Source organism: Oncorhynchus kisutch, linkage group LG22 (assembly GCF_002021735.2).
Source record: "Oncorhynchus kisutch isolate 150728-3 linkage group LG22, Okis_V2, whole genome shotgun sequence".
NCBI lineage: Eukaryota > Metazoa > Chordata > Actinopteri > Salmoniformes > Salmonidae > Oncorhynchus > Oncorhynchus kisutch.
Genome location: NC_034195.2, coordinates 44,032,824 through 44,052,678, shown reverse-complemented (window position 1 = coordinate 44,052,678; position 19,855 = coordinate 44,032,824). Strand labels below are relative to the sequence as shown.

Here is a 19,855-nt window from a genome sequence, read left to right as displayed (position 1 = left end):
ATTTTCCAGAGAACACCAAGATTGGCAAATTCGCCACTGGCGCCCTGTGCTCTTCACAGATGAAAGCAGGTTCACACTGAGCATGTGACAGACGTGACAGAGTCTGGAGACGCCGTGGAGAACGTTCTGCTGCCTGCAACATCCTCCAGCATGACCGGTTTGGCGGTGGGTCAGTCATGGTGTGGGGTGGCATTTCTTTGGGGGGCCGCACAGCCCTCCATGTGCTCGCCAGTGGTAGCCTGACTGCCATTAGGTACCGAGATGAGATCCTCAGACCCCTTGTGAGACCATATGCTGGTGCGGTTGGCCCTGGGTTCCTCCTAATGCAAGACAATGCTAGACCTCATGTGGCTGGAGTGTGTCAGCAGTTCCTGCAAGAGGAAGGCATTGATGCTATGGACTGGCCCGCCCGTTCCCCAGACCTGAATCCAATTGAGCACATCTGGGACATCATGTCTCGGCTCCATCCACCAACGCCACGTTGCACCACAGACTGTCCAGGAGTTGGCGGATGCTTTAATCCAGGTCTGGGAGGAGATCCCTCAGGAGACCATCCGCCACCTCATCAGGAGCATGCCCAGGCGTTGTAGGGAGGTCATACAGGCACGTGGAGGCCACACACTACTGAGCCTCATTTTGACTTGTTTTAAGGACATTACCAAAGTTGGATCAGCCTGTAGTGTGGTTTTCCCCTTTAATTTTGAGTGATTGGTGTCACACTTCTCCCCCAACCTAGCATACATACCTGATTTAAACCAATTGCATTTTTAACTGAAGATCATGATTAGTTGATGGAGTCAGGTGTGTTAGCTGGGGCTGGGGCAAAAGTGTGACACCAATCAGGCCCCCCGAGGACTGGAGATGCCCAGACCTGCCCTACGAGGTCTGGAGCCTGCTGGTTTTCTGTTCTACCTGATAACTAATGGCACACACCTGGAGTCCCAGGTAAAACTGCAGTGGAACTGGGTTCGAGGTCCAGAGTTGAGTTTATAGGTAATAGCCTAACCACTGATCATGCACCATTATGGACTAAACATAAAAATCCAGTTGCTGCAGGAATATTTTCCTGCGACAATATAGGTCAAATGAAGATCCTACATCTGTATAACAGACACATCAAATCCATAGAGGGAGCGATGCTATGTACAAATGTATTTAAAAGGTGAATATCAACATTAAAATATAAGGATGAGAGTGCTGTCGCTCTGTAACACTCACAACCTCATGCAAATAACATTTTATAGCACAGTGGCAGATGCATTTTGAGTGCCTAAAGGTATCTGACTTGATTTGAAGACACCAAAGGGTCTGGAAGGACATGGAGAATTAAGAGAGACATCTTGCCTGAGTTTAGGTCACAGTAGTACAGTAGGAGCAAAAACAGCATGATGCTTTTTTACCATGAGCCAATCATGTCTTACTATCACACTTCAGGAAGTACATAGGGCCATTGACAAATCTCCATCACATTCTGTTCTGGGCAGTCTTCTCCAGCTCGCTCCACCGCCGGTTTTCTTAGTATCTGCCTCAAGCTGACGCCTCTATGTGTTTCTTGGCCTATTCCCTTGTGGGTTTCAGGTTAAGGCTTGACAGCATGGAGTAAAGGCAAACAAAAAGTATACTAATTTAATAAATGATTGGGTGTCATTTAGACAGTTCACCTTTTGAGTAGGAGCAATTAATTACCCCAGAAAAAACCCTTAAAGCATATCTTAGAAAAGAAGCCAAAGGCACAGGAGGTAGAGCTTTCGTGTTCTTTCAGGAAGCATCCAGCTTCAGTGGTGAAGCACAGCCCAGGAGTCTTTTTTGTTGTTGTTGTTGCTAATTTCTCCTCAATTGACCAATAAATCATGAAATGAATGAGCTTCTTTTCCAATCACAACTTTATATAAGAGCCAACACTTTGTCTCCAACAAGACCAACAGGGGATAGTTACATATTCTGCTCCAGCCACCCCCAGAACCACCAATTGAGAGAAAACTGGATCTACTCCACATCTGCCCACTAAAGCTATGTTTACACAGGCAGCCCATTCTGATCTTATTGGCAAAAGAGCTGATCTGATTGGTCAAAAGACCAATTAGTGGAATAATATCAGAAATGGGCTGCCTGTGTAAACACAGCATTAGTGGCCCAGATCCTGCCAAATGTAAAAAGGTGGAAAATTGAAGCAGCAGCATGAAGTAGAAGCTAACACAAAAGAGTACACATTTAATAAATAATAGAATGGTTTATACAGTTGTTCACCTCTCAGCCGGGGAATTATCTGAACACATTCACACATTCTCAGAAACAAGCATTCAATAAACCATGCAAATAAAACGGTTCAAAAGAAAATAAGTGAAAAGCACAGGAAGTGGTGCAGCCCAGGAAGCAGCCGTCTGCTTTCCTTGTAGTGTTTTTGTCTGTCAAATACATTCACCACTTTCTCAACAAGACAGAACAAAGGGTTAAATATAGTACAGATGACCACTTAAATAGTCAATTAATTCATTTAAATTATAGGCAATTAGTTACATCTGTGACATAGCCATAGTCCCATTTTGTTGTGTGAATGCATTTTAGTTGGGTTTATTGCATGTATCTTTTACCCAGGTATCTTTGCTGTGGACAGAGCTTTGTCAAAGTCACAACATAACACACCACTGTCCCTGTTATGATTATCGTAACCGTGACATATTTCAGTTCAAGAGCATGAACAGGTTGCTTTGTATTCTGTACCATTGAAGTTAAGAGATGGGATCATGGCACATTGCTTATTTACATTTGAGTAATTTAGCAGACATACTTATCCAGAGCGACTTACAGGAGCAATTAGGGTTAATTGACCTTGCTCAAGGGCACATCGACCAAATGTTCACCTAGTCAGCTCGTGGATTCAAAACAACAACCTTTTGGTTACTGACCCAACGCTCTTAATCGCTATGCTCCCTGCTGCTTATGACCTAGTCAGGTTTCAGCCCTGGCTATCTTCAACAGCTGCGGTTGGACTGTCCCCCTTACAAATCAGATGTTATGTAGAAAAAATGCTTATTATTATGATCTGATAAACTATTGGCTCATGGTATTCCCAGACAAAAGCACTAGCAACACAAGAGAAGGAACAACATTGACATATGTACATGTGGAGACGGTTGAATGCCTAATTGAAAAAGTAACAAAGACTTTCACATAAAGCACAATCCCTGTCCTCCTGTATACTTCTCACACATTATAGAAGTCTACAATTACAGACAATACAGATTACTTGAATGGCCCATTTGGCACGAGCCACTGAACTATGGTGTTGACATAGTGATTCTGTACTTTATAAAGACCTCAGGTCTTCTCACCATAGTATTTTACTACTGGATATACATACAGCACCATCTAGTGGTGAGTTTACTGACAATTACAAACATAACATCTTGTGATGAATTAAGGGCACTTATGTATGGTTCCTAAGTAGATCTTTTTATTTCCAAAGGATGATTATTTTTAAAGGAAAGACAATTTAAACAAAGACATGTACAAGTACTACATCGCTTAACGGATACGGATAAAGGCACTAATCACACTGCCTACGATAAAATAATATGCTTTATTTTTTATTTATTTTACAACAATGTTCAGACAAAGACATTTGCCATGACTTTTAAGTTGCTGATCAACAAAACGATAACATGGCATTGTGACTAACAACACAATTATAAAATGTATTGGATACTAAAAGTATTACCTTATAATTAATGGAAGCTACATGAGACAGAAAACAAATATTGTTGTCAGTGATTCTACTACTAAGTATTGTCATTGGTAAAATGGAAAGTTACTGTTTTTTGCTAACATATCTAAAGTTAGAAAAATAGCATGAATATGTTACGGCGGCAGGTAGCCTAGTGGTTAGAGTGTTGGACTAGTAACCAAAAGGTTGCAAGATTGAATCCCCGAGCTGACAAAGTAAAGATTTGTCATTTTGCCCCTGAACAAGGCAGTTAACCCACTGTTCCTAGGCTGTCATTGAAAATAAGAATTTGTCCTTAACTGACTTGCCTTGTTAAACAATTATACACAAAATAACTAAATAAAACTAAGCTCAAAAGACTTTGGAAAAGAAACCCGGCAGAGTTAACGACACCATGTCATCTTCTCTGGTGTTACAAAAGCTTTAAAAATACATATTTGAAATGCTTGCATGTACTCAAGGCCAAACAATGTACAAAATATTTGAAGAACATGGTCATTGTTAAGTGCTTTCTTCTATTCTGACGCAACTCAATAAAAAAACGAATCTTATAAACTTCTGAGATATGAAATCCTAAATACATACTGAATATGAGTGTAATGATGGATTTTGTCTCAAGAAGAATATCAAAACACTGAAAGGAATTCATTCATAGTATATTGAACAGCTAAATTGTGGGCATGAGCAAGTTAAGTAACACTGATAGAATACACTTCAAAATGCATGTGATTTTGAATTATTCTCCACCATATACACAAACTTGCAAAGCTCCACACCAATGGCAGTCCATTCTGTAATTGCTGTGTATTCTAGACAAAATACATTCATTTGACTCTGGACATACACAGTGTACAAAACATTAAGAACACCTGCTCTTTCCATGACATAGACTGACCAGGTGAATCCAGGTGAAAGCTATGATCCGTTATTGATGTTAAATCCACTTCAAATCAACGTTGATGAAGAGGAGGAGACAGGTTAAATAAGGATTTTTAAGCATTGAGACAATTGAGACGTGGATTGAAGTGCCTTTGAGCGGGTTATGGTAGTAGATGCCAGGCGCACCACTTTGAGTGTGTCAAGAACTGCAACGCCGGCGGGATTTTCACTCTCAAGTTTCCTGTGTGTATCAAGAATGGTCCACCATCCAAAGGACATCCAGCCAACTTGATACAACTGTGGGGAGCATTGGAGGCAACATCAGCCAGCATCCCTTTGGAATGCTTTCGACACCTTGTAGTCCATGCCCCAATGAATTGAGACTGTTTTGAGGGCAAAATGGGGGGTGCAATTCAACATTAGGAGGTGTTCCTAATATTTTGTGCACTCCCTGTATATAGAAAAATATGGTGTTAAGGGACACAATCTGGCCATGCTAGAAGAGACGGAAGTAACCTAAAATCTGATGTTTAACTACCAAACCACTAGGCTAACTCTGAAATTAAACCATCATACTAACCTTAGACTAGAAGATCTTATCCTTTATGAAAAACAAATGTATCCTCATCAATTTTGATATTGATGATGTTGCCAGTTTATTTGTTTCTAACATGCCAGTCTAGTATGGTGACTCCCGACTTCAGCCAGTGGTGTGTTCTGAAGGGGGTGTGTTCAACCTTAGTGGGAGGAGCTACGATCGTTGGCCACGTCTTGTAGCCTGCGGAAGAGGGCTGTCTGGTTGTCCGGACACAACCTCTTGGGAGATGGCTCCTCCTCCAGCTGCATACTGCGCTTCTTGGTGGGCGTCTCCCCGGTGCGGATCATACTGTTGATCTCCGCCAGGCGCTGCACATTAAGAGATAGAGGTCAGAGACACAGGTTAGGGAGGTTCATCATCATCATCATCATCACAGGTCAGGTTCCAGAAAGAGTTAGGGTTTTTAGATTAAGGACACTAGTACAAGACGCCATCAAAACCTGGTCCTGAAGCTCCACTATAGGGTGTGTAGGCTTTTTTTCTACCCCAGCATTAACACACCTGATTCAACTAATCAATTAGCCACTGTAAGGCTTTGAAAAATACTGTGCTGAACCAGTGTACATTGTGTGCATGAGTACGGTAATGTATGTGTGTGTACTTGTGACTCACGTTGGCTGGGCCACTGCAGATGTAGTAGAATATCTTGTCCTGTGCGGTAGCTGTGGGGGGGCTGTCACTAGCCTTATGGGGGGAGATATAGATGGAGTGGTTGTGGGACAGGAGGACCCGGCGAGGGGAGCTGGTCCTCAGGGAGGGGTACAGGCACAGGGGAGGAGACTCTAGCTGTCAAGGATAAACACACGCAGCAGAGTTAGTTTTCAAAACAAAAGACAATGCAAAAAGTGAAAGGTTTGCAGAATAGAGTCTAGTTTGTAAACATAACTTCCTTCTTTTCTCTCTCTCGCTCACCCCTGCAGAGGATGAGCTGGGCGAGTAGCGCAGGGCAAAGTGGCGCATCTGTTTGATGTAGACCCGGTTGTAGAAGTGGATGAGGTCTCCTCGCTCCTCCACCCTCCCCCCCACCACCACTCCCCCTTCATCATCCTGCTGCTGGGAGGGAGGGAGGGATGAGGACGTAGAGAGGAAGGTGGAGGGGGCCAGGGTGGGGGTGGATGGGGTGCTGCCAGGCTGATGGGTGGGTAGGGTGCTGGTGGAACGCATGGGTACGGGGCTGCTGTTTCCACTTCCTAAGGGGCGTAGAGAGAAAGGGAGATGGAAAATAGCATTTGTGTGTGTGTGTGTGTGAGTGTGTGTGTGTGTGTGTGGGTGTGTTTGTGTTCCTACCCTCATGGCTGGTCTCTGTAGGAGAGCTCTGTCCATTTCTCTCACTGCTTCCTGAGTGATGTCTCTTCCTCCCAGAGATCAACACACTCCTGTAGACCTGGTAAACAAAATCAGACAGCTGGTGGTCCAATGATAGCTTTGCCACTATTCCTTCCAACTGACAATACTTCAGTGTCTATAAGGGAAAAACAATGACGCTGCCACAGTACAATAGGCTCAAACTAGGGCCTGAAGTTATTACTGGTCAGGTCAGGAAAATCTCCTGACCCTAGCCATAAGGCCCTACTACATTACTCACGCTGCTGCTAGCCTGGGGCTGAGAGCGGTAACACTTCATGATGTTCTGGAAGGACTTGTCCTCTTTGGTCACCTTAACAACGGAAGGAAACACAAATACAAGTCTTTAGGAAGAGGACACACAAACAATCTGCATGCTACACATAAACTGCATGGTACAGTACCTTATGCACACACACACCCCCATAACCCCCACCCCATACAAACATCCAACACACACACTCTAACCTACCTTGGTCATGACGTACACAGCACACATGAGGAGCTGGTCTAGGTGTCGGTCCATCATGAGCTCTGTGTAGTGCACCAGAGAGTACTCGAAACATGTCCAGATCTTCCTCCGCAGCTCACTAGAGATGTCCAGCTTGGCACACATGTCTCTGAGACGCACACTGGCCAGGTGGTACACCTGTTGGCACAGCACAGTGGCTTTAAGTCTTTAAACTCAAGCAAAAATCTATAATTTATGGTATGAAGCGCTATAGTTGTATGGTTCTTAAAGCTAGGGCAGAAACAGACTACTAGGACAGATCCAAACGACTTTCTCCATATCCAAAAGATGAGTTAGATTTGTAACATGCCTGAAGTATCCCTTTACATTCCGTGCCAGATGAAGATGGTGTTTGTGTTCCCTTACCTTGCGGAAGAACAGCGAGAGGGAACTCTTTTTCTGAGGCCCGTTATTGGACGGGCCCTGGGCTGCCGGCTTCTCGATTGGCTTGCCGGCGGCGTGGCTGCCCTGGAGAGTGGGACTTTTCAGGGTGGTGGTGGTCTGTGGTTGGCTGGTCAAAGTGCCAGTCAGGGACTGGGCAGACAGGGGCTGGAGCGTACCTTGTCCCGTCACACTTACCTTGACAGGGATGAAGGTGATGCCTCCGTTCTCATTGGCTATTCCTAAAAAGGTCAGAGGGCATGATATTGCTAATTTATAATATGTAATAATTGTATAGGATTCATCATAGTGTAGCAACCTGCATGCTGCATTGGAGTCAGAAATCTCCCTATATAATGCATATATGAGTCACACAGTAATTTGGCTGAAGGGGCATAAGGTGTACAAGAAAACATAATGACATACTGTACAGTAATTAATCTGCAAATGTCACCTTGCACAGGTATGGTGACCGTCTGTCCGTTGTTAGCGGTAACTGTGGCCGTTGCCATGGTGACCACAGTCTGTCCAGCAGGGATGGCCTGGGAGGTCCTGAGGTTGGTAGTGAGGTTGGTGGTGGAGGGGTCCGAGGGGGCGTCGCAGGACACATCCACAAACAGCCGTCTCCTGGCCGAGCCCGTGGTGGGGCAGCTGTAGCGGTCCAACATGGTAGTGGGGGAGGTGGACACACCTGGGGGGGAGAGGAAAGGGAGGAGTGACATGGTTAACTTGACTGAGTAACCAACTGACTGTAACCCATTGACTGACTGACTATTTTAATTTATTACACAACAGACTGATAAATTGACTGCCTGACTGGATGACTGATGGCTGTGAATAGCAGCAAGATGGCGCCAACAGAGATGGTTGCCTCGCTTCGAGTCCTAAGGAAACTATGCAGTATTTAGTTTTTTTAAATGTATTACTTCTTACATTCTTATCTCAGGAAGTCTAATTACATACAGCCGGGAAGAACTATTCGATATATAAGAGCGACGTCAACTGACCAACATTATGACCAGGAATACGACTTTCCCAATGCGGATCCTCTGATTGGACCACCACCCAGGACAATGGACCTAATCCCAGAAGCCGACCCAAAACAAAGGCACTGCAGAAGGGGCAGACGGAGTGGCCTCCTGGTCTGGCACCGTGGACGTGCACATCGCCCACCGCTCCCGAGTATACTACTCGCTAATGTCCAGTCTCTTGACAACAAGTTAGATGAAATTCGAGCAAAGGTTACCTTCCAGAGAGACATCAGAGATTGTAACATTCTCTGTTTCACAGAAACAAGGCTCTCTCTGCATATGTTGTCGGAATCAGTTCAGCCACTTCTCCATGCATCACGCAGACAGAGGTAAACTCCTCTCTGGGAAGAGGAAGGGCGGGGGTGTATGCTTCATGATTAACGACTCATGGTGTAATCATAACAACATACAGGAACTCAAGTCCTTCTGCTCACCAGACCTAGAATTCCTTACAATCAAATGCCAGCCATTTATCTCCCAAGGGAATTATTGTAAATTATCGTCACAGCTGTGTACATTCCCCCTCAAGCAGACACCACGACGGCCCTCAAGGAACGTCACTGGACTCTATGTAAACTGGTAACCATATATCCTGAAGCTGCATTTATTGTAGCTGGGGATTTTAACAACGCAAGTTTGAGAACAAGGCTACCTAAATTCAGCATATTGATTGTACTACGCGTGGGTGTAATACACTCGATCATGCATACAAACAGGCAAAATGTCGGTATAGAGACAAAGTGAAGTCGCAATTCAACGGCTCAGACACGAGACATACGTGGCAGGGTCTACAGGAAATCACGGACTACAAAAAGAAAACCAGCCACGCTTCCAGACAAACTAAACACTTTCTTTGCCCGCTTTGAGGATAATACAGTGCCATCGTCGCGGCCCACTAACAAGGACTGCACCCCCCCCTCTCTTTCTCTGTGGCCGACGTGAGTAAAATATTTAAATGTGTTAACCCTCGCAAGGCTGCCGGCCCAGACGGCATCCCTAGCCGCATCCTCAGAGCACACGCAGACCAGCTGGCTAGTGTGTTTACAGACATATTCAAAAGCTCCCTATCCCAGGCTGCTGTCCCCACATGCTTCAAGATGGCCACCATTGTTCCTGTACCCAAGAAGGCCAAGATAACTGAACTAAATGACTAGCACTCACTTCTGTCATCATGAAGTGCAAGTCCATGCTAGGTAAAGCTCCGCCTTATCTCAGCTCGCTGGTCACGATGGCAACACCCATCCGTAGCACGCGCTCCAGCAGGTGTATCTCACTGATCATCCCTAAAGCCAACACCTCATTTGGCCGCCTTTCGTTCCAGTACTCTGCTGCCTGTGACTGGAACGAATTGCAAAAATCGCTGAAGTTGGAGACTTTTATCTCCCTCACCAACTTCAAACATCAGCTATCTGAGCGGCTAACCGATCGCTGCAGCTGTACATAGTCTATTGGTAAATAGCCCACCCTTTCTCACCTACCTCATCCCCATACTGTTTTTATTTATTTACTTTTCTGCTCTTTTGCACACGAATATCTCTACCTGTACATGACCATCTGATCATTCATCACTCCAGTGTTAATCTGCAAAATTGTAATTATTTGCCTACCTCCTCATGCCTTTTGCACACATTGTATATAGACTCCCCCTTTGGTTTCTACTGTGTTATTGACTTGTTAATTGTTTACTCCATGTGTAACTCTTTGTTGTCTGCTCACACTGCTATGCTTTATCTTGGCCAGGTCGCAGTTGTAAATGAGAACTTGTTCTCAACTAGCCTACCTGGTTAAATAAAGGTGTTCTCAACTAGCCTACCTGGTTAAATAAAAATAAATAAAAATAAAAATATAAAAAATGAGAGACTAGTCAAGCATCATCTCCGCTCCACCTTACCGGCCACCCTAAACCCACTTCAGTTTGCATTACTCCCCAACAGGTCCGGAGACAATGCAATCACCATTACAATGCACACTGCCCTATCCCATCTGGACAAGACAAGAGGAATACCTTTGTAAGAATGATGTTCATTGACTAGAGCTCAGTACCCTCCAAGCTCATCATCAAGCTGGTGGCCCTGGGACTCAACCCTACCCTATGCTATTGGGTCCTGGACTTTCTGATGGGCCGCCCCAGGTGGTGAAGGTTGGGAACAACATCTCCACTTTGCTGACGCTCAACACTGGGGCCCCACAAGGATGCGTGCTCAGCCTCCTCCTGTACTCCCTGTTCACCCATGACTGCGTGGCCATGCACGCCTCCAACTCAATCATCATGTTTGCAGACGACACAACAGTAGTGGGCTTGATTACCAACAACGATGAGACAGCCTACAGGGAGGAGGTGAGGGCGCCCGGAGTGTGGTGTCAGGAAAACAACCTCTCACTCAACGTCAACAAAACAAAGAAGATGAACGTGGACTTCAGGATACAGCAGAGGGAGCACCCCCTACTCATATCGAAGGGACAGCAGTGGAGAAGGTGTAAAGTTTTAAGTTCCTCGGCGTACACATCATGAACAAACTGAAATGGTCCACCCATACAGGTGGAGAAGATGTAACAGCGCCTCTTCAACCTCAGGAGACTGAAGAAATTTGGCTTGTCACAGGAAGGCCAAAAAGATAATCAAGGACATCAACCACCCGAGCCACTGCCTGTTCACCCCGCTTCCATCCAGAAGGCAATGTCAGTATAGGTGCGTCAAAGCTGGGACCGAGAGACTGAAGAATTCAAGGCCATCAGACTGCTAAACAGCAATCACTAACTCAGAGAGGCTGCTGCCTACATTGAGACCCAATCACTGGCCACTAATAAATGTATCACTAGTCACTTTAAACAATGCCACTTAAATAATGCCACTTTAATAATGTTTACATATCTTACATTACTCATATCACATGAATATACTGTGTTTTATGCTTTTTGTGACACCTCTCTTTGGTTGGAAAATGGCTGAAGGCTTTCTGTGACTAGTTGCTGACCTAACATAATGATATTTTCTGCTTTCGCCGAAAAGCCTTCTTGAATTTGGCGCCGTGCACTTTCACTGGCTGTTGGCGAGGTTAAACACTGCTGTTTCCCATGCTTGTTCAATGAACCATAAATAATTAATGAACATGCACCTGTGGAACGGTTGTTAAGACACTAACATCTTACAGAAGGTAGGCAATTACGGTCACAGTTATGAAAACATAGGACACTAAAGAGGCCTTTCTACTGACTCTGAAAAACACCAAAAGAAAGATGCCCAGGGTCCCTGCTCATCTGCATGAACGTGCCTTAGGCATGCTGCAAGGAGGCATGAGGACTGCAGATGTGGCCTGGGCAATAAATTGCAATGTCTGTACTGTGACACGCCTAAAACAGCGCTATAGGGAGACAGGACGGACAGCTGATCGTCCTCGCAGTGGCAGACAACGGGTAACAACACCTGCACCGGATCGGTACATCTGAACATCACACCTGCAGGACAGGTACAGGATGGCAACAACAACTGCCAGAGTTACACCAGGAACGCACAATCCCTCCATCAGTGCTCAGACTGTCAGCAATAGGCTGAGAGAGGCTGGACTGAGGGCTTGTAGGCCTGTTGTAAGGCAGGTCCTCACCAGACATCAGCGGAAACAACGTTGGCTATGGGCACAAACCCACCGTTGCTGGACCAGAAAGGACTGGCAAAAAGTGCTCTTCACTAACAAGTTGTGGTTTTGTCTCACCAGGGATGATGGTCGGATTCGCTTTTATCGTCAAAGGAATGAGCATTACACTGAGGCCTGTACTCTGGAGTGGGATCGATTTGGAGCTGGAGGGTCCGTCATGGTCTGGGGTGGTGTGTCACAGCATCATCGGACTGAGCTTGTTGTCATTGCAGGCAATCTCAACGCTGTGCGTTACAGGGGAGACATCCTCCTCCCTCATGTGGTACCCCTCCTGCAGGCTCATCCTGACATGACCCTCCAGCATGACAATACCACTAGCCATACTGTTCGTTCTGTGCGTGATTTCCTGCAAGATAGGAATGTCAGTGCCATGGCCAGCGAAGAGCCCGGATCTCAATCCCATTGAGCACGTCTGGGACCTGTTGGATCGGAGGGTGAGAGCTAGGGCCTTCCCCCCAGAAATGTCCGGGAACATGCAGGTTCCTTGGTGGAAGAATGGGGTAACATCTCACAGAAAGAACTGGCAAATCTGGTGCAGTCCATGAGTAGAAGATGCACTGCAGTACTTAATGGTGGTGGCCACACCAGATACTGACTGTTACTTTAGATTTTGACCCCTCTTTGTTCAGGGACACATTATTCCATTTCTGTTAGTCACATGTCTGTGGAACTTGTTCAGTTTACGTCTCAGTTGTTGAATCTTGTTATGTTCATACAAATACTTACACATGTTAAATTTGCTGAAAATAAACGCAGTTGACAGTGAGAGGACGTTACTTTTTTTGCAGAGTTTATGTACATATTCTCATTCACCCCTCTAGATTTGTGTGTATTAGGTAGTTGTTGGGAAATTGTTTGATTACTTTTTATTACTGCATTGTCGGAACTAGAAGCACAAGCATTTTGCTGCACTCGCATTAACATTTGCTAACCATGTATATGTGACCAATACAATTTGATTTGATTTTGAGCTAAATGACAAACTGACTTTCTGAATAGAAAGCGAACTGACTAACCTTTCGCACCACGGTTGGTGCCCAGGTCAGTGCCATGGTTGCTGGGGGTGAGAGGGGCGGCTCCGTCCCCATCCTCCAGATGCTGTGGTGGCATCACCTGAACATCAATGAGAAAAAGTATTATTAAGTACTAATTTCAGTCCAGTCCATCTTTTTTAAGACATTGAATTCAGTATTCCTTTGGGTTCACATGATTCAGCATGTGGGTGAGAAGTGAAAATTGGCATCATTTTCCTGTCTGTTAAAGTGATGAGGGATTGGGAGGGATACTGTGGATGTCTTACCTCCTGGCAGGAGGGTGGTTGGTTCTTGGCCCCCCTGACGCTGTCCCACAGCGGGGATCCCCCCCTCCAGGCCAGGCTCTCCAGAACCTGCTCCTCCACCTGGTTCAGATGCTTCACCACCTTCCTGAATAGACCCTGCTCCACCCGCACCAGCACCTCGATCACCTGAGATACATTACACAGATATGATATGCATGCACACATATATCCATAAACACATGGAAGCACTCAGACAGGGGTTACATACAGTCTAATCAATTACTCGTAACTAGAACAGTCAACACATACAGTATGTGTGATGATTCCAAGATGGCGTAGCAGACGTTGTTGTCCTGTCGTGTCCCTTGTATATATCTTTTTACATATTTTCTTTGCATATCTTTTAAAAATATTTTCCTAAACCTCAACTTCTAAATACTCTCGTGCAACCCGCCTTACCCAATGGGTGAGGATCTGGCGTGGATCTGTTTTTTTCTAAAGTATTTCTATTTACTTTGGATCTGGAATCCCTCAACTGAAGCTAGCTAGCTAACTAGCTACCAGCTATCAGTCAGCAAACCACTGCTATCGGTCATCAGCTAACCTTTAGCTCAGAAAGCTCTAGCAGGTTCGTACAACGTGACTCAAAAAACAGCAGAACGGATCTATTTTTCTCTCCATATCCCCGGATTCCTGCCGCAAACTCTGAACCTTTTCACCTGGATCTTCGCAACTAGCTAACCTCAATCCCGGGTGACTACTTCTGGCTAGCGTTTCCATCCCGGAGCAAGCACCAATTAGCCTGAAGCTAGCCCGGCTAGGGCTCCTGGGCTACCACCGAAACCCACTCCTGGGCTACAATATCCAGACCCCTTCTACTGCCGGTACAGGGGACTGAACCCCGCCGATCCTCTACGACTGGAATACCGACATAATCTGCCCGAGGATTCCAACAGGCCCCTTAGGCGCGACGTCCGCTGAAGGCCCATTCTGCTAACCGTGGCCTGCTAGCTATCTAGAGCTACTTGGAACCCTACTAATCTACGACTGGTCTATCGACGTCACCGCACAAGGAGGCAAAAATAGACTTACCTCCATCGTGACGTCCCCCAAAGGACCTTCTGCTAACTTACTAGCCATGGTCTACTAACTGCTAGCTTGCTAGCCCCGGTCTGCTAACTGCTAGCTTGCTAGCCCCGGTCTGCTAACTGCTAGCTTGTTAGCCCCGGCCTACTAAATGCTAGCTTGTTAGCCCCGGCCTGCTAACTGTCTGAATCGCCGTGTCCCCAGCCAGCCCAACCACTCACTGGACCCATATGATCACTTGGCTATGCATGCCTCTCTATAATATCAATATGCCTCATCCATTACTGTCCTGGTTAGTGATTACTGTCTTATTTCACTGTAGAGCCTCTAGCCCTGCTCAATATGCCTTAACCAACCATGTTGTTCCACCTCCTATATATGCGATGACATCACCTGGTTTAAACGTCTCTAGAGACTATATCTCTCTCATCATTACTCAATGCCTAAGTTAACCTCCAATGTACACACATCCTACCTTACCTTTGTCTGTACACTATGCCTTGAATCTATGCTTTCGTGCCCAGAAACCTGCTCCTTTTACTCTCTGTTCTGAACGTGCTAGACGGACAGTTCGTATAGTCTTTAGCCGTACCCTTATCCTACTTCTCCTCTGTTCCTCTGGTGATGTAGAGGTTAATCCAGGTCCTGCAGTGCCTAGCTCCACTCCCACTCATCAGGTGCTCTCATTTGTTGACTTCTATAACCGTAAAAGCCTTGGTTTCATGCATGTTAACATTAGAAGCCTACTCCCTAAGTTTGTTTTACTCACTGCTTTAGCACACTCTGCCAACCTGGATGTCTTAGCCGTGTCCGAATCCTGACCCTGGAAAACCACCAAAAACCCTGAAATCTCCATCCCTAACTATAATATTTTCCGCCAAGATAGAACTACCAAAGGGGGCGGTGTGGCAATCTACTGCAAAGATAGCCTGCAGAGTTCGGTCTTACTATCCAGGTCTGTACCCAAACAATTCGAGTTTCTACTTCTAAAAATTCACCTTTCCAGATACAAGTCTCTCACCGTTGCTGCTTGCTATAGACCTCCCCGGCCATCGTACAATCTAAGCTTGATGCCCTCAATCTCACACCAATTATCAATGAACCTACCAGGTACAACCCCAAATCCATAAACATGGGCACCCTCATAGACATCATCCTAACTAACTCGCCCTCCAAATACACCTCTGCTGTTTTCAATCAAGATCTCAGCGATCACTGCCTCATTGCCTGCATCCGTAATGTGTCTGCGACCAAACGACCACCCCTCATCTATTTTTGTCAAACGCTCCCTAAAACACTGCTGCGAGCAAGCCTTTCTAATCGACCTGGCCGGGGTATCCTGGAATGACATTGACCTCATCCCGTCAGTAGAGGATGCCTGGTTATTCTTTTAAAGTGCCTTCCTCACCAGTTTAATTTTTTACCTTTACTTAACCAGGCAAGTCAGTTAAGAATAAATTCTTATTTTCAATGACGGCCTAGGAACAGTGGCTGTTCAGGGGCAGAACGACAGATTTGTACCTTGTCAGCTCGGGGGTTTGAACTTGCAACCTTCCGGTTACTACCCTGCCGCCCCAATAAGCATGATCCATTCAAAAAATATAGAAATAGAAATAGATATAGTCCTTGGTTCACTCTAGACCTGTCTGCCCTTGACCAGCACAAAAACATCATGTGGCATTCTGCATTAGCATCGAATAGCCCCCGTGATATGCAACCTTTCAGGGAAGTTAGTAACAAGTATATACAGGCAGTTAGGAAAGCTAAGGATAGCTTTTTCAAACATAAATTTGCATCCTGTTGTACAAACTCAAAAAAGTTCTGGGACACTGTAAAGTCGATGGAGAATAAGAGCACCTCCTCCCAGGTGCCCACTCCTCTGAGGCTAGGAAACACTGTTACCACCGATAAATCCACTATAATTGAGAATTTCAATAAGCATTTCTCCACGGCTGGCCATGCTTTCCACCTGGCTCCCCCTACCCCGGTCAACTGCCCGGCACCCTCCACAGCAACCCGCCCAAGCCCCCAACATTTCTCCTTCACCCAAATCCAGATAGCTGATGTTCTGAAAGAGCTGCAAAATCTGGAACCCTACAAATTAGCCGGTCTAGACAATCTGGACCCTCTCTTTCTAAAATGATCTGCCGAAATTGTTGCAACCCCTATTACTAGTCTGTTCAACCTCTCTTTTGTATCGTCTGAGATTCCCAAAGATTGGAAAGCTGCTGCAGTCATCCCCCTCTTCAAAGGGGGTGACACTCTAGACCCAAACTGCTACAGACCTATATATATCCTACCCTGTCTTTCTAAGTTCTTCGAAACCAAGTTAACTAACAGATTACAGACCATTTTGAATCCCACCGTACCTTCTCCGCTATGCTATCTGGTTTCAGGGCTGGTCATGGGTGCACCTCAGCCATGCTCAAGGTCCTAAACAATATCATAACCACCATCAATAAGAGACATTACTGTGCAGCCATATTCATCAACATGTCCAAGGCTTTCGAATCTGTCAATCACCACATTCTTATTGGCAGACTCGACAGCCTTGGTTTCTCAAACGTTTGCCTCGCCTGGTTTACCAACTACTTCTCTGATAGAGTTCCTTGTGTCAAATCGGAGGGCCTGTTGTCCGGACCTCTGGCAGTCTCTATGGGGGTGCCACAGGGTTCAATTCTCGGTCCGACTCTTTTCTCTGTATACATCACTGATGCCACTCCATTCTCCTTCTGTGACCCCCAACTGCTCTTAAATGCAAATAAAACTAAATGCATACTGTTCAATCGATCACTGCCCAAACCCGCCCGCCAGAGGTCGACCGATTATGATTTTTCAACGCCGATACCTATACCGATTATTGGAGGACCAATTAAAGCAGATACCGATTAATCGGCCGATTATTTACAACATTTGTATTTGTAATAATGACAATTACAACAATACTGAATGAACATTTATTTTAACTTAATATAATACATCAATAAAATCAATGTAGCCTCAAGTAAATAATGAAACGTGTTCAATTTGGTTTAAATAATGCAAAAACAAAGTGTTGGAGAAGAAAGTAAAAGTGCAATATGTGCCATGTAAAAAGGTAACGTTTAAGTTCCTTGCCCAGAACATGAGAACATATGAAAGCTGGTGGTTCCTTTTAACACAAGTCTTCAATATTCCCACGTAAGAAGTTTTAGGTTGTAGTTATTATAGGAATTATAGGACTATTTCCCTATATACCATTTGTATTTCATTAACCTTTGACTATTGGATGTTCTTATAGGCACTTTAGTATTGCCAGTGTAACAGTATAGCTTCCGTCCCACTCCTCGCTACTCCCTGGGCTCGAACCAGCAACACAATGACAACAGCCACCATCGAAGCAACGTTACCCATGCAGAGCAAGGAAACCAACCACCCCAAGGCTCAGAGCGAGTGAAGTTTGAAACACTATTAGCGCGCGCTAACTAGCTAGCCATTTCACTTCGGTTACAGCAGCCTCATCTCGGGAGTTGATAGGCTTGAAGTCATAAACAGCGCAATGCTTGACGCACAACGAAGAGCGGCTGGCAAAAAGCACGAAAGTGCTGTTTGAATTAATGTTTACGTGCCTGCTTCTGCCTACCACCGCTCAGTCAGATACTTAGATACTTGTATGCTCAGTCAGATTATATGCAACGCAGGACACGCTAGATAATATCTAGTAATATCATCAACCATGTGTAGTTAACTAGTGATTATGATTGATTGTTTTGTTGTTTAATCCTAGCTAGCAACTTACCTTAGCTTACTGCATTCCCGTAACAGGCAGTCAGTCTCCTTGTGGAGTGCATCGAGAGAGAGGCAGGTCGTTATTGCGTTGGACTAGTTAACTGTAATTTTGCAAGATTGGATCCCCCGAGCTGACAAGGTGAAAATCTGTCGTTCCTAGGCTGAAAATAAGAATGTGTTCTTAAACTGACTTGCCTAGTTAAATAAAGGTATATCGAACAATCGATTTCCGATTGTTATGAAAACTTGAAATCGGCCCTAATTAATTGGCCATTCCGATTAATCGGTCGACCTCTACACTGGACGGCTCTGACTTAGAATATGTGGACAACTACAAATACCTAGGTGTCTGGTTAGACTGTAAACTCTCCTTCCAGACTCACATTAAGCATCTCCAATCCAAAAGTAAATCTATAATCGGCTTCCTATATCGCAACAAAGCATCCTTCACACATAATGCCAAACATACCCACGTAAAACTGACAATCCTACCGATCCTCGACTTCGGCGATATCATCTATAAAATAGCCTCCAACACTCTACTCAACAAATTGGATGCAGTCTATCACAGTGCGATCCGTTTTGTCACCAAAGCCCCATACACTACCCACCACTGCGACCTGTACGCTCTCGTTGGTTGGCTTTCATACTCATCGCCAAACCCACTGGCTACAGGTTATCTACAAGTCTCTGCTAGGCAAAGCCCCGCCTTATCTCAGCTCACTGGTCACCATAGCAGCACCCACTCGTATCACGCGCTCCAGCAGGTATATCTCACTGGTCACCCCCAAAGCCAATTCCTCCTTTGGTCGCCTTTCCTTCCAGTTCTCTTTTGTCAATGACTGGAACGAACTGCAAAAATCACTGAAGCTGGAGACTCATATCTCCCTCACTAGCTTTAAGCACAAGCTGTCAGAGCAGCTCACAGATCACTGCACCTTTACATAGCCCACCTGTAAACAGCCCATCTATCTACCTCATCCCCATACTGTATTTATTTATTTATCTTGCTCCTTCACACCCCAGTATCTCTACTTGCACATTCATCTTTTGCACATCTACCATTCCAGTGTTTAGTTGCTATATTGTAATTACATCACCACCATGGCCTATTTATTGCCTTAACTCCCTTATCTTACCTCATTTGCACTCACTGTATATAGACTTTTTGTTTTATTTTTTCGACTGTATTATTGACTGTATGTTTTGTTTATTCCATGTGTAACTCTGTGTTGTTGTATGTGTCGAATTGCTATGCTTTATCTTGGCCAGGTCACAGTTGCAAATGAGAACTTGTTCTCAACTAGCCTACCTGGTTAAATAAAGGTGAAATAAAATAAAAATATAAAGTACAAATACAGATATAAATACAAGTATGTACCTTATAAAAGTGGTATGCAGGGAGCTGGAAAATGTGTATGATTCGTGGGAAGTCCCCTGGAGGTCGGTAGGAGAAGATGACAATCTCCAGACAGCAGGCCAGCAGAGAGCGCTGGAACACATCCTGTTCCAGAATACCCTAAGGACAGACACCAGAACACAGGGTTGATTGTTCATATTTTACAAGCAAGACTGGCAGGGCCAACGGTGTCAAAGGTGTC

General features: G+C 45.1%; 1 protein-coding gene across 1 annotated transcript in view; it reads right to left on the bottom strand.

Annotated features, from left to right (window-relative positions):
• Nucleotides 1-2,191: 2,191 nt before the first annotated feature.
• LOC109867316 (retinoblastoma-like protein 2) overlaps nucleotides 2,192-19,855 on the bottom strand; it is a 29,421-nt gene continuing 11,757 nt past the window's right edge. The window contains exons 11-21 of the mRNA XM_020456417.2: nucleotides 19,636-19,773; nucleotides 13,422-13,586; nucleotides 13,138-13,234; nucleotides 7,892-8,128; nucleotides 7,423-7,679; nucleotides 7,018-7,194; nucleotides 6,787-6,858; nucleotides 6,489-6,585; nucleotides 6,114-6,391; nucleotides 5,814-5,987; nucleotides 2,192-5,509 (exon numbers count right to left, since the gene is read on the bottom strand). Coding sequence (XP_020312006.1) covers nucleotides 5,342-5,509; nucleotides 5,814-5,987; nucleotides 6,114-6,391; nucleotides 6,489-6,585; nucleotides 6,787-6,858; nucleotides 7,018-7,194; nucleotides 7,423-7,679; nucleotides 7,892-8,128; nucleotides 13,138-13,234; nucleotides 13,422-13,586; nucleotides 19,636-19,773 — 1,860 coding nt within the window. The 3' untranslated portion in view covers nucleotides 2,192-5,341. The remainder of the gene's footprint in view (nucleotides 5,510-5,813; nucleotides 5,988-6,113; nucleotides 6,392-6,488; nucleotides 6,586-6,786; nucleotides 6,859-7,017; nucleotides 7,195-7,422; nucleotides 7,680-7,891; nucleotides 8,129-13,137; nucleotides 13,235-13,421; nucleotides 13,587-19,635; nucleotides 19,774-19,855) is intronic.